We start from the raw sequence: 14,004 nt of genomic DNA on the forward strand, positions 1-14,004 counted from the left end.
AACATCAGAAAAGCAATCATTTTATTCAATGAAATCTACAAGGACTCGTATAAAATACGACGGTCAACACATTTTGTAACAGAATTATTTATAAAAACCATTAAATTTGGCTCTGTGGCTCTCCACAACAGTCCCAACCTCACAGTGCTAAACATTACATCGAACCATATTGGCATCCATAAGGTGCAAAAACAAATGATTACTGAAAAGCCCTGTATGCCAGGCAACACCAAACCCCCATCTATGCATCTCTGCTATGACCCTGTAATGACGCCACTGCTAATGGCATTCCTCACTAGTCCCTTTGTCTGAAATAAAGTGAAAAAGTAAACACACACACACACACACACACACACAAATAGGCCGTTTGTATTGGATGGTGCTTTTGCTTGTTCAGGGTTCACTGAGGGGAGTTCCTCTTGGATTTAGACAATGTTTGAGATAACTGACATGGAAGACAAACATGCACTGGCCACTTCTTATGTCTGTAACTGAACATGGGCAGTGAAGATCAAAGCAGAGCTCAACACTGACTGTAAAATAACATTTTGAGGAGAAAAGTCACAGGCTGAAGAACACGACATGAAATCACAAAAATCATATTTCAAAAATATCATTTAAAAAAAATGTATAAAAGGAAATAATTCTCAGCATGGAACCAAAATACTGAATTGGAAAACAATATATTCTTTAATAGTCTAACAGACACAAAATGCAATGACAATAATCCTGTGGTCTAAGTTGTGTAAATTTAATGAGATGAGAAATGCTTGCAGATGTTAACACTCAAATAAGTATTACTTTATAATGGAGATGCCTCCATATCTGTAACAATACTCTGGGTGACACAGAAACAGTCCATTTGATGGGTGCTTCTATTGAAATACTATTAGGTTACAAGTAAACTACACTGAGCATAAATGAAAAAGAGCAGCAACATGAATAATAAAATAAATCTCTGAGAAAAATCAAATAAAAGCATCCTCACATTTTAAATATGCCATCTGGTTTTCAGGCAGCATCATAATACATATAACCACCAGCAAAGTATTTAAAACATGCCCCATCACAGAGCAGTTCCTGGTGAAAACTCACAGATCTAAAAAATATTCATATATACACATGCTGTACCAAAGCACTAAAAGCTCCTTTACGATCGGGCCTGCCCCATTGACATCTACTATCTTTGGCTGCTTTTGGGAACTCGTAACACTTTGTAAATGCTGTTTTGAAAGACGGTGGTGAAGTGTGGACGAGTGTCTCGGCCCATGATGGAGCAGAGCGGCACCTTGCCAGCGTTTTGGGGGTCCTCCAAGTCCCAGATCTCAGGCATGCTGCAGCCAGGCCTAAACGGCAACACATCACCACCACAAAGGGGTTCAGAGAGACACCACATCCTGCTGCCTATGTATGAACTTACAACAATAGTTTGACATTTCTTCATTACACAGATGCTTGTATCCAAAATGCATAAAACTGGCCCCCATATGCAGTGTTGGCAATTTCTTTGCGGTTTTCTCTCTTTTTGCTTGCAGGTTTCTCTGCAGAGCTCCCCCTACAGCTTCAGAGTATAAGCTTATATTTTACAACACTCCTTTATCGGTCAGTCTGCAGTTTCCTCTTTCCCTGTTCCTCCGACAACGGTTTACTTGCTTTCTGCTTCTTTTCGCTGGCTCTGCCATGACGAATGACTGAGAAACTCTATCGCTACTTTGTTCTAGCCGGTGCCTGGCATGTATGTGTGCAGTGCAGTAAAGCAATTTGTTACACCGCGAGACTTTGTCTTTCAGTCAAAGTTGCAAGGCTGGTTTTTCAGCTCACAGACACTAGGGGGAAGCGAGACGGCCACCATTCACCCCAGAAAGTCATATAACCAGTTGACTCTGAAGCTGTTAAGTTAAGCTAAAAAAAAACCTACATAGTTCCCTTTCAAGTTAATCAGTTTCAGGTATTTTTGGCGACTCTAGAGCACCCCCTAGAGTCGCGATATATTTATGTTTTACTTTGCCTTTGTAAATGCAGTCGATTTAGTAAGGGAGTTCATTGGTCATATGTAGTCTATAGTAAGTAGCCTAAACAATAAGTTTGCAAAGTTAACGTTGACAAGGGTGGCAACTAACATTATTTATTATCATCAAGGACTGTGCTAACTCGTACCTTCCGGTTTGCTTGCATTGAGGTGATCAGTTTGTCAGTTTGCGTGGAACCAAACTAATGTGTGGAGTCATCTAAGGTGTTGTTAGCACCCAGCTCAGCCCACGCAACAGACACAGACCACTACTGCCTACTAACTCTTACAAACACATCAGATAAGAGAGATCTGGCCCATCCACTTCACTCATTTACAATGGTCTGTTTCTCTCAATGAACAGAAACTGGGCTCCTAGACTACATTTTAAGTTTAAGTTTACCATAATATCAGAAGCTTATCTACACACATTCATATACCTGGGATATTGGCCTAAGGCTTTGGTGCCACGATATCTTGTTCGGGGAGGCTCTCTGTGTATGAGTGCAAAACAATAAGCCAGTGAGAAGCTCAAGAGAATTGCAGGACAGCAAGCAGTGGGGAGGGGTGGACAGAGAGAGGGACACTCACCGCGAGCGCCGGGTGCACCAGGAGTCCTCCAGCACAAAATAGTCCACCTGCAGCTTCATCAGGTTGGCCTTCACCTCCTCGGCCGGCTTACGGCTGTACATGGAGTACACCTGCTTGGTTCGTGCCCTGGGGGGGGGTAAGAACTAAGTAATGCAGTACAAAAATAAACCACCCTGAACTGTGCCTGATATTAAGACTAGATGGACACAATGGATATAATGCAACAAATGATTTGTGCTCAAGCTTTCTTCCTTAAAAGGGAGTTCGGTCCTTCTGTAAGGAGTTTCGACCTGAGACTCACTGAAGTGCCTTGTCATAGAAATAAATGTATAAAATAAATGTCACTGAATAAAAGTGAACCTATTGAAGCAAGCCTGGAGACTGATCTAAAAGGCTGTCCTAAACAATGGCAAGCGGAGTCCTTTGGCCTATGCCTGCGCTAGAGCACTCACCTCAGCCCTGCGTCTTCATAGTGGGGATGATTCACAATGGGCCGGCCGGTCGACAGCTTAACACTGGCCATGGTGGGCATAGCACCAGCAAACACATCATCTACACACACCCAAGAGAAACAAACAACAGCATGTGTTTACACACGGAAAGCTTCAGGTAAATCATGTTCTACTCAGATCAGATGCAGGTCAGATGCAGGAATGGAAATCAACCCACTTGGTCCGGTATTGGAAGAGACCCAGTCCAGCAGCTCTTCTTGAGGGAGATTGCTGAACTCTCCCATGATGCCCCACTGGCCCTGCAGGTTGGCAGCCCCTTGCACTGCCATGATGGAGATGATGGCAAAGGCCACCATCTGAAGTTTAAACCTCTCCCCTACCCAGCCAAACAGCTGAGGCAAACCAAACACGGAAAACACACACAGGTTAGCCAGCCTGACACACACTCGCTCCAAGAACAGATAGAATTTTTGGGGGGGAAGGAATGAAAAAGTGAATGAACGAGTGATGGTGGTGGAGAGCGGACGGACTGACCTGTCTGGAGCAGATGAGAGAGGCCATGATGCACATGTGAGGCGTCAGGAAGAGCTTCAGGCGCATGATGAGCGTAGCCAGCACCGCAAAGGCCACCAGCTGCAGCGCATGGTACACCAGCTAACAGAGAGAGAGAGAGAGAGAGAGAGGGGAAGAGAGTTGTGAGAAACCTTCAACTACTGCCCCTGGTGGTCGCAGAAGACATTGCAGGTGGACTGTGATCGTGGGTTCAAAAAATGTAGTCTCGCTGTGAGAAATCACAATTTTTTTTTTCCCATTCAGCAGCTGCCTTGAGTTGCTTTCTTAGAATGGTGGTCCCTGAGCCACAATCAATTGAAGGACCCTGAACTGCTGTTATCTGAGCTAACATCAACACAGGAAATGAAAAGGAGACGTAAAGAGAGGCCAACTCAAACGTGAAATGAGTCAGACCTTCCGGTTGCTTCACTTACCTCTCCTCTTGCAGACACTTGAGGTCTGGTGAGAGAAAAAACAAATGGTGAGACAATTCGTATTCACAAGCAGGGAGCTCTTTCTTGTAAGAATTATAAATACAGGGTTCCTACTCTAAGTCAGAGGTAAAATTCCATCACTTTTCCCTGACTTTCCCTGACAAAAAAACAACAACAAAATTTCCATGACTTACCAGTACTATGTAATGAATGGTACAATATAGCGATTAATAATTCCAGAGCAGCCGCGTAGCGTTCAAAGTTGGTCTACTCAAGCAACAGTAAAGCTAATACACAAATTCTGTGTGGAAATATTTGTATTTTGACAGGTAAAGTGCTTCAAAAATCCCTGATATTCCATGACTTTGCCCCAAAAATGATCAAATTCCATGACTTTCCATGTCTGGAATAGACTTTCCAACATTCCATGATATTCCAGAAATTCCATGACCCGTGTAAATACTAATAGATTCTTACTCGTCAGAGTCATCTTCAGCCAGCTCCTCCTTGACCGATACTCCCTCATATTCTCTCAGCACCTTTAAGGCATCCTGGACAGTCTGTATACCAAGTTGTAGAAAGACATCAACCAAACCTTCAAACCAAAGCTATTCTTCCATCAAATCATATATGCTCTTGCAAGTATAAACTTCGAGGTCTCACCCTTCCAGCTATGATAGCCACAATCAGCATATTAAGTGGGAGGAGGAGTGTCTTGATGTATCGAAGGAGAGTCTGAAACATGCAAGAGAAAAGAAGACTAGGTATGCTGGTGTTTACACAAGAGTAAAGATAGATAATCCAAATTTGCTTTAATAAATGCAACTAAATATAAAAAGTATGCACCATTATCTGAAAAGCACAAAGTCATTTCACCACCCACCTCAATTTCCATGAAGTCAAACTCGGCTGCACATGTGTACATCATGGTGTCAAAGTCCTTGTAGTTAGTAAACTTGGACTTGATCAAGCTACTGATGTGAGCCTTGGAGATATTACAAAAGACCAAGTAATCAGCAGCAATTACCCTCAGAGTTGCAGAGATGGAATGGAAAATTAATAAATATTTCATTCCAGTTCACTGATGCACTTACATCATCTGAGGCACCAAAAATGGCTGACAGCAGAGACTTCAGAATGACTGTTGAAACAACCCAGGCAAGACCTTGCATGATCTGTAATGAGCACAGACATCAGTTGGACCGTTAAGTCACATGCATTAGACTCTTAAAACCAATGTATAGCCAAATGACAAATGCCACTGGACAAAAAAAAAAAAAGTACTGTCGACAGATGTTGCTGTTTTCATAGTCCTACAATAGCAAAACATAGAATAGATTGTATGATAACTTGTGTGACAATAAACCGTAGTTAAATATTTGTTTACAATTTCAAACATTTACATTTTCTGATCTCACCGTGAAACGAAATGAAACCTAACATCCTCCAGGATGTAGAGTTTTAAGTTGCTATCCAATCAGTCAGACTACATAACGCCTATGCCTTTTCGAATTTTGTGTTGAGCTCTGCTGAGCTCTGTTGATCCCTGGCAGACAAAAATATTTATTTTGTTGAATGACACTTGTCGTCTGGACTATAAAGGCCTACACACACGGCCGGCGACACGACGGCAACTTGTGGCAGGCGACCGGCAACATTGAATAGAATGTATTGAAGTGAATGGGGAGACACACACAGCAAGTGGAGTGACGGGGCAACCGTCGCCGTGGCATCGCTCTAATCTGCCCCTTTCTATTTTTCGGGGGTGATTTTGATACGTCATAATAGAAAACAGCTGTCTGGTCAGTGTATCTCCACTGAATCGATGGGTGATCGCGTCGCCAGTACTGTCTGTAGTGAAGCGATTAACAGAATTCATCGCATTCACATCGCCGGCCGTATGTGGTGGGCTTAATTTGGCAAAACAGTGTGTTTAGTTCTTCTTTGATCTGTGTTTTGTTGTGGTTGCTAGGCAACTGCTGAATCAGCAGCCCTAACTGTGATTTGCACAGTGGGAAATGACATCAGGCTCATGGAGGAGTTCAGAGAGCTGCAAAATCGTGAGGCGCGGGTGCATGAGCAGTACTCAAAACGCTCACTGCCTCTCGCAAAAGTGCCTGCTGTGCTGTCTGATCAAGCATTCATCACTTGGGCCATCATGCCTTAGCTATCCTTACCCACGAGACGAGTTTGGTTTGGAAGAGCTCTGCAAACTTCTCCCTCATCGCTACTATGACCTGTTAGGAGACAAGACAGTAAGCAACACAGACAGTGAGCAACCTGAACAGTGCTAGCCAGCATTGTGACCACTTTTTTAATGGAGAGCTGAATCAGACCGACTTACACAGATGGAGACCAGCGAGGAGGCATAGAAGGAGGTCAACAGCATGGCGTTCCCAAACATCAGGACAAAGCACACCCCCAGGGAGATCTGAGAAACAAACATGCATCATCTCAAAGGACCCGTGGCCTTATTCATGACTCACACCACAAACAGACTCTGCAATCTATAAAATATGCCCATGGTGTTATAATACTGAGCTTTCAGAAGAGTGGATAGTCAATTTTTAGCCAAAGCTACACAAAAGCATCAAGCCATTGGCTCGCTCACTACTTAACAGCTTAGGAGAATAGGCATGGCTTAGAGCAATTGGATTTCACACCAGTAAGGCTGTGCGTCTTCAGAGATTAGCGGCGCTGTGACACATTCAGAAAGCAGCACCCTCCATCACAGCCTGCATATTGGCAGAAGGCACCCTTCACAACCCTGCTCACAATATTCACACTGGCCCTTCACAAACACACCACTTACTCACTGACAGGTCTGATGGTGCCAAGTGACACATCCACCCGAGCATCATGATGTGGGTGCACATAGACAAATCAAATTACCATGTGTGTGACCAACAGGGACTGCATCTTTGAAGGAGTCAGATATCCAAGAATGTATGACGCAAATAAGGAAGCCACCTAGGCAAAAAGCAAATGAATTTGAGCATAAAAATAAGAGAGACTATTTTGCATGTCTACATTACAAGCAATTAACAAAAGCAGTGTGATTGTTTGCAAAGGATTCCCACAAGTTTGAAACCACCAACAGATAAGTAAAGTTGCAAAGGATGTAGTAATGTAATGGGTCAGTAAAGCAGTACTCTTTACATGTCTGGATTTGGAGCCCTTTGATCTGAGCACTACAAACGCTCACCCCTCAGTTCCTCACCTGAGTCAGTAACACAAACTGGGCAAACTGCCAGGGCAGCATGAAGAGCACATTGGAGATGCCCAGAGCCACCATGACTAATGTGCTTGGTTTTCGTGCTCTATATGCAAGACAAGAGAAGAGACCACTGTGAATTACAGCAGAGATGTATCCTCACTTTCATTAAAGGTGCAGTCAGACGACGTGCAGTCTTGATTGCGCATGACGTTGTGCTTGTTTATGTTTATATTTAAATTTCTTAGCAGACACTTTTGTCCAAAACAACGTATATTGTATTTTAACCAAGGACCAAACAAAACACACAAGAGAGGTAGCTCACCCCTCCCTTCAGTATTCTCAGAGAAACTCCACACAGGTCTTTTGTGTTTGAGCCTGGGCTGCCTACAGAGACCTTTTTTTTTAAATGTACTCAAAGGATGGGCAGCTAGCAAATCGTGAGGAGATGTTTGCTGAATATAACAAAACGAACAATCGCACCTGACTGCACCTTTAAGCATGATATCTTTATGACTCAAATCCACTGTTTGTGTAGTAGTTTAAACATTACATGTAGTTCATAACAATATAGTACATACATAGACAAAGGTATTCAGCAAACATTGAATTACACACACACACACGCACCATTTGTTTGGCAATGTGTATGCACCACCAAATAGTTTTAGCTTGTATCCCTGTTACCTGAGGATGTGAGTGAGCAGCAGCATTTGAAGGACAAGGAAAGGGTAAGAGAAGCTCTCCCTCAGTGGAGGAGTCCACATGACACGGGTGCTCTGAAATTCACCACAAAAAATCAGACACCACAACACACACAGGCAGGAAGCAATACAACATACACTTTAGACCTTAACTAGTGTTACCTCCTTACCTCTCCATGGTTAAAGAAGAAGCATAACACTGTCACAACACCACCTATTCGGCTACCGCTGCAATGTAAGGACATGGGAGAGACATAAAGGAAGGAGGGGCAAGGAAAAGAGGGCTGTGTAAGCAGAAAGCTACATCTGAATTATGAAAATGACCTGATACACAGGCTGGCTTGATATCAAAATTAAAGGTTAAATCTACCTCAGATATGTCCCATAGATGAAGAAAAGACTCATCATTGCACCGTTTACAAGGAAGACAAAAGTGACATAAAAGGAAGCAGGATCCCCCATTCCTGAAAAATACAAACAAATCTTAACTACAACTAATCTTCAAAAGTCAAGATAAGAAATGCCTTTAGACAAGGTTCACTGTTCCTCTATCTGTTTCTATTTGGAAATCTGTGACTCTATAACTGACAGACTAAAAACAGATGGAAGATACATATACAGTAGCTACACATGTTCTGACTACTGAAGTGAATAGAAGCATTAAGTTGTACCTTCACAACTTTCCACTGCGTCAAGTCCTTCTCCTCTGTTGATGGACCAACACATCTTTGTTGGAATGCCAAAAAAATCCATAATCCCTGTATATGTTCTGTACCAGAAAGCTAAGAGCACCTATCATGGAAAAAGATATAAAGATGTTGACAGTGTAATAACATGCATATTCCTTACACTGCCCCAAGAATATGCATGATTATATAACACATAAAAAAAATATCCACACATCTCACCTCTGGGTACAAATTGAATCTTTTGAGGGTGTTTATAATCAACGGATATTCAGTAAGGCGGTCATTCATAATCATGTACAGGCCATTCAGGAAGGTGGGTGCCTCAATAATAGTCTTATAGTATGAATAGTACAGGCCCTGGATACAAAAAAAAAATGTACAAAGCTACATTACGAATTATTGTCACACATGCATTCAAGAGGTGGAATAAAAAAGCAGGTTATGCATATTCAGTATATGGTGCATATTAGTCAAGTCATAGTCAAGTCATATTTATTTATATAGCACACTTAAACGCAATGTTATTGACCCAAGGTGCTCAGAAATTAAATAAACAGTAATAAACACAAAAATAATGACATAAATGACAAAAAACAAAAATTAATAAATGAAAATACAAAATAATAATAATAATAATAATAATAATAATAATAAACAGATTATGATTGTAGATAAAAATAAACATATGGTTACTGAAACTACTACTACTATAGGCCTAGAGAAAGATGTACAGTAAAGTTAGATGCCAGTTAATATAATGAAGAAAAGAAATAGAAATAAGATTAAATAAAAAAAAAATACAAATAAAAAAACAAACAAGGGGAGAAATTAATGGACATTATAGGCCAAAGAAAATAGATGGGTCTTTAAAAACTACTGATGGTGGGACAGGACTTAATTTCTATAGGGAGATTATTCCAGAGTCTAGGGGCAGCAACAGAAAAAGCTCCATCACCTTTAGTTTTAAGGGTTGCCTTTGGGACTGATAGAAGAAGTTGTGAGGAAGACCTCAGTGGCTTAGAAGGACAGTAGGGACTTAAAAGGTCACAGATATACTGTGGTGCCATTCCATTTAGGGCTTTGAAAACAAAAAGTAAAACTTTAAAATGAATTCTGTAATTGACAGGTAACCAATGGAGTTGGGCCAGCACAGGACTTATGTGCATATGTTTCTTTGTTCCAGTAAGAAGCCTAGCTGCTGCATTTTGGACTAATTGAAGTCTAGCAAGGGTAGATTGGTTCAGACCTAAATACAGAGAGTTACAATAGTCCAGCCTAGATGTAACAAAAGCATGAATTACAGTTTCTATGTTAGTATATTTAAGTTAGTATATGAGAGCCAGTAGCCTAGAAATCTAGACGCACCCTAGCGGCGGCAAATTAATTTGCTCAGCCTGTACGTCTAGTAGCAAACCATAGGAATTTCTATTGGCTGACGCCGTGGACGTCATCCAATCACAGCGCTCTATTTTGTTAGAGAGTCGTAAGGCGGGCTTAACAGGATGACGACAGTCCTACGACGGTGAAAAACAAGGAAGGTGGCTATGGCACCACAGCCAGGGCTTTAATTTAGCTATTTGTCTTAGTTGAAAAAAGCTTCCCTTAACCACACTACTGACTTGCTTATTGAAATTCAAAGAGGAATCTAGGAAAACACCTAGATTTCTGACCTCACTGTGGCAATTTACAGCCAGTGGCCCAAGTGCATTTCTTATCTTAGGGACAGAGCTGAGTGGACCAAAAATAATTGTCTCTGTTTTCTTTTCATTTAATTGTAAGAAATTTGCAGCCATCCAACTCTTTATGTCATTAAGGCAGTTAAACAGGCTTTCCAAGGTGCAGGAACTTTCGGCTGTTAATGCCAGATAAAATTGAGTCATCAGCATAGCAGTGATATTGAATGTTATGTTTGTTAAAAATGGAGCCAAGAGGCAGCATATATATGGAGAATAGCAGAGGGACTAAAATGGAACCCTGAGGGACACCACACTTGATAGGAGCAATGGACGAAGAGCAATCACCTAATCTTACAGAGATTGTTCTATCATTCAGATATGATGTGAACCATTTCAACACCACCCCTTGCAGACCAACTTCAACCTCCAGACGTTTTAACAGGATGCTATGGTCAATGGTATCAAAAGCAGCACTAAGGTGAATAAGTGCTAAGAGGGCACAAGAACCATTATCTACTGAGCAAAGAATATCATTTTGCACCTTAAGTAGAACAGATTCGGTGCTATGAAGTTTTCTAAAACCTGACTGAAATTTATCTAGGATGCTGAAAGCATTCAAATAAGAAGCGACCTGAGAGATATTACCATTTCGGTCCTAAATGCCATTTCCTTCTCCAGAGCAGACAGATGTGAAAAGTGTCTATCATTCTCAAAAAGATGTGTCAGATGATACCTAAAAGATATGAGATTAATACAATACATTCTAATGTCCGTTAGCTACTTAACACATGAGGTAATGTTTACTTTTACATAATCAACAAAATCACTGTTTCGATTGCTAGAGGTTAGCAAGTTGACTTTAGAGAGATACTTACCAGTGAATGAATCCGGCGACAATAGCTAAAAAAACCCACAAACAATGCTATTAATTGGGTGACGTTGGGGTGTGCATCTTGCTGCAAGATTTGCAATTTGTAACGTAACAGTGTCAGGAAATGTTAAATGCTCAATGATCAACTTAAGTAATATCAGGAATATCCAGCTAACGTTAACGTCAGAGTAAACTTTAGATTGTTACGATAATGTTATTATTAACTTACTTTAACCCCAACATGAGTTATCAGTTAACTATGGAGTTGACTTAATGTTAATACTGATAACGTTACATTTAGCTAACGTTAACTCTTACATGCCGCCTCTCAACGACAAAGTTAACGTTAGTCCATTCTGATTCTGGCTGTAACGTTACATGCCATGTCATCCAACAAAGCTAACGCAACATTCTATGCTAACTAGTGCTTCCTTTGCGTTTTGAATGAAGTGTTTGCTAGCAGCTATCTAGCTAGCTAACGTTAGTTAGCTGATAGCTAAAATCACTTACCAAGGACCAGGGTGATTCCAATTTTCATGAAAGCTGATGGACCCAGGCCCGTTTTGTTTCTGATGAAAGCGAATCCTGGAAACATTCCGCCTTTGTACTGAAGCAAATTAAAGCCAGCACTGCCTTTCCCATCCTTTCCTGAGCGTCTACTTTTTCCAGTGGCATGTGAAGGCGACACAAACGGACTCCGATCTTTGCCATTGCTTTGTGGCGTTTGATCCTTTGCATTCTGTCTTCTTGTTTTTGCTACCATGCTGGCATCAGTGATTCGCTAAGATTCTGCAAGCAAAATTCTGTCTGTATTTTGACAAATGTGGTAGGTTATATCTACACTGTTGTAAAGTGGTGTTATGATCCTCCCATAAGTTAACGTTACAGCAACAGCCTCCTGATCATCGCCACCAACTGGAGGAATAAAAAAAATGCGTTAGTGCCAGTCACCATAGCAACCCTGGTAACGCTAACCTCCTAACTTAAAAGAAGTGAGGATAACTAGGCTATAGTGTGTATCCTACGTTGTAGGTCCACTGAATATTCGACCACACTGTTTTTTTCTTTCTTTCTTGTTAGGCTACTGCCGTTTTCTTACTGAGTCGATGAAAGCCACCGCCTCACTTGCACACTACAATATAAACAAACGGAGGTAATTTCATCTTGATTAGAGACAACCAAAGATTCTAGACCGCTGTAAGATCTTTGAAGACAAGGATATAATGTAGTATCAATGGAATGGATTTCGGATGGAATGTCATATCCTTCCATGGGCGTAGATTTAGGGTGGGACGCTAAGGACTAGTCCTAATCAAAATTTTAAGATGACAAAATTGTCCCCACCAATATTTTAGCGAACTTATTTGTACTGCTGATCAGCCAGCACGACAATACAAGAAACGTCAGGGTTATCTGACACGCAGGCTACACGCATGGAGAATGCCAATGCAGGCTACTTTGCAGTGGCATGCAGTCAAGCGAGCAGGTGTGTCAACGACAACGGTAAGTTACCAGGGCTGCCTGCCAATACATACCCCATAAAAGGCCAAAGTAAAACATTTTGATATTGAATTTGACCGACAGAGCTTTCAATTCGGCAGCCGTGGCCTAGGCTATACTGGTTAGCGCTTCGGACTTGTAACCGGAGGATTGCCGATTCGAACCCCGACCCCTCATTGCTACCCAAGCGCTGCTGTTGTTGCAGGCAGCTCACTGCGCCGGGATTAGTGTGTGCTTCACCTCACTGTGTGCTGAGTGTTTCACTAATTCACGGATTGGGATAAATGCAGAGATTAAAATATACGTATACTTACAATTAACCACATTATAATCAATAGGCCAAAATCATAATTGTGTATCTGTGCCGAATTTCGTAATTCAAGTCCAGTGTTGAACTGAATAAGAAAATCATAAGGCTGTATATCTTGAACTTCCAGTATGTGAGAAACTTGACTTGCCTTAATATCTCCAACCTCAAGTATGCAGCTAATAAGGAAATATAATTGTTATTTAATTAAACAAGGTGAACTTCTCCCCACTGTGCAATGCAGAAAAGGATGCTACAAGGAAGGGAATTCAAACACACTCAACACCTTACCATCTATTGATGTCATTGTGGTTCATTGAGATATCTGACATTTTTTCTGTTAATTGGCTTGGATACAAAAGGACATTGTTGCCTTTGTCGGTGTCCTTATGTGAACTTGCACAGGTAACCTTGCTCATCTTTACTTGCGTACGACTTCACACCAGTGCTTCAGGGCAGCCGTGGCCTACTGGTTAGCGCTTCGGACTTGTGACCGGAGGGTTGCCGGTTCAAACCCCAATCAGTTGGCACGGCTGAAGTGCCCTTGAGCAAGGCACCTAACCCCTCACTGCTCCCTGAGCGCCGCTGTTGTTGCAGGCAGCTTACTGCGCCGTGATTAGTGGGTACCTCACTGTGTGCTGAGTGTATTTCACTAATTCACAGATTGGGATAAATGCAGAGACCAAATTTCCCTCACAGGATCAAAAGAGTATTTATACTTATACTTCAGACCAGAGCTGATGCTTAAGCAAAGGCCGTCACTGAAAAGCTGTGAATGTCGTTGAACACAGCTGTTCTCACATTAGCTGATTGCGATAAACATTAACCATTGTTGCCTAATTACCAATTATTCATCAAGTAGTAACTTTTTTTAGTGTTTTTCACATAGTATTTTGCAGTATTTTTAAAATACAAAAATACACACCAATAAAGTATTTTGATACAAAATACAGAGCCATTTCCTTCAACCCAATAAAATAAAAATTACAAAATACTATTTTGCATT

At 41.4% G+C, this 14,004-nt stretch overlaps 1 protein-coding gene across 3 annotated transcripts; it reads right to left on the reverse strand.

The window, feature by feature from the left end:
• Positions 1–4: 4 nt before the first annotated feature.
• On the reverse strand, positions 5–12,382 carry dpy19l1l (dpy-19-like 1, like (H. sapiens)). Of its 3 annotated transcripts, none has more exons than XM_042107654.1 (24): positions 12,291–12,382; positions 11,702–12,106; positions 11,196–11,220; positions 10,966–11,053; positions 8,864–9,001; positions 8,627–8,747; positions 8,326–8,419; positions 8,126–8,183; positions 7,939–8,030; positions 7,258–7,357; positions 6,930–7,007; positions 6,382–6,468; positions 6,215–6,274; positions 5,132–5,212; positions 4,921–5,022; positions 4,701–4,772; positions 4,515–4,597; positions 4,038–4,062; positions 3,586–3,705; positions 3,269–3,443; positions 3,052–3,151; positions 2,600–2,725; positions 2,449–2,502; positions 5–1,346 (listed from the first exon to the last, which is right to left on the reverse strand). In XM_042107654.1, the coding sequence occupies exons 2-24, from the start codon at positions 11,952–11,954 to the stop codon at positions 1,181–1,183; spliced, it is 2,298 nt and encodes a 765-aa protein (XP_041963588.1). In that variant the 5' UTR covers positions 11,955–12,106; positions 12,291–12,382; the 3' UTR covers positions 5–1,180. The 3 variants fall into 3 exon arrangements, with proteins under 3 accessions (XP_041963588.1, XP_041963587.1, XP_041963589.1); XM_042107653.1 differs by having other exon boundaries at positions 12,217–12,381; XM_042107655.1 differs by lacking the exon at positions 2,449–2,502 and having other exon boundaries at positions 12,217–12,379.
• Positions 12,383–14,004: the final 1,622 nt, after the last annotated feature.

Source organism: Alosa sapidissima, chromosome 10 (genome assembly GCF_018492685.1).
Source record: "Alosa sapidissima isolate fAloSap1 chromosome 10, fAloSap1.pri, whole genome shotgun sequence".
Taxonomy (NCBI): Eukaryota; Metazoa; Chordata; class Actinopteri; order Clupeiformes; family Clupeidae; genus Alosa; species Alosa sapidissima.

What these genes read in the sequence shown, in the direction of transcription:
- dpy19l1l (XM_042107654.1), bottom strand. Translation starts at nt 11,954, where the DNA reads ATGGTAGCAAAAACAAGAAGACAGAATGCAAAGGATCAAACGCCACAA. An exon ending in GCTGAAGATGACTCTGACGA is followed by an intron (nt 4,063 to 4,514) that starts GTAAGAATCTAT and finishes TTCTCTCACCAG; the next exon opens with ACCTCAAGTGTCTGCAAGAG. An exon ending in TGGTGCACCCGGCGCTCGCG is followed by an intron (nt 2,503 to 2,599) that starts GTGAGTGTCCCT and finishes ACTCATACACAG; the next exon opens with AGAGCCTCCCCGAACAAGAT.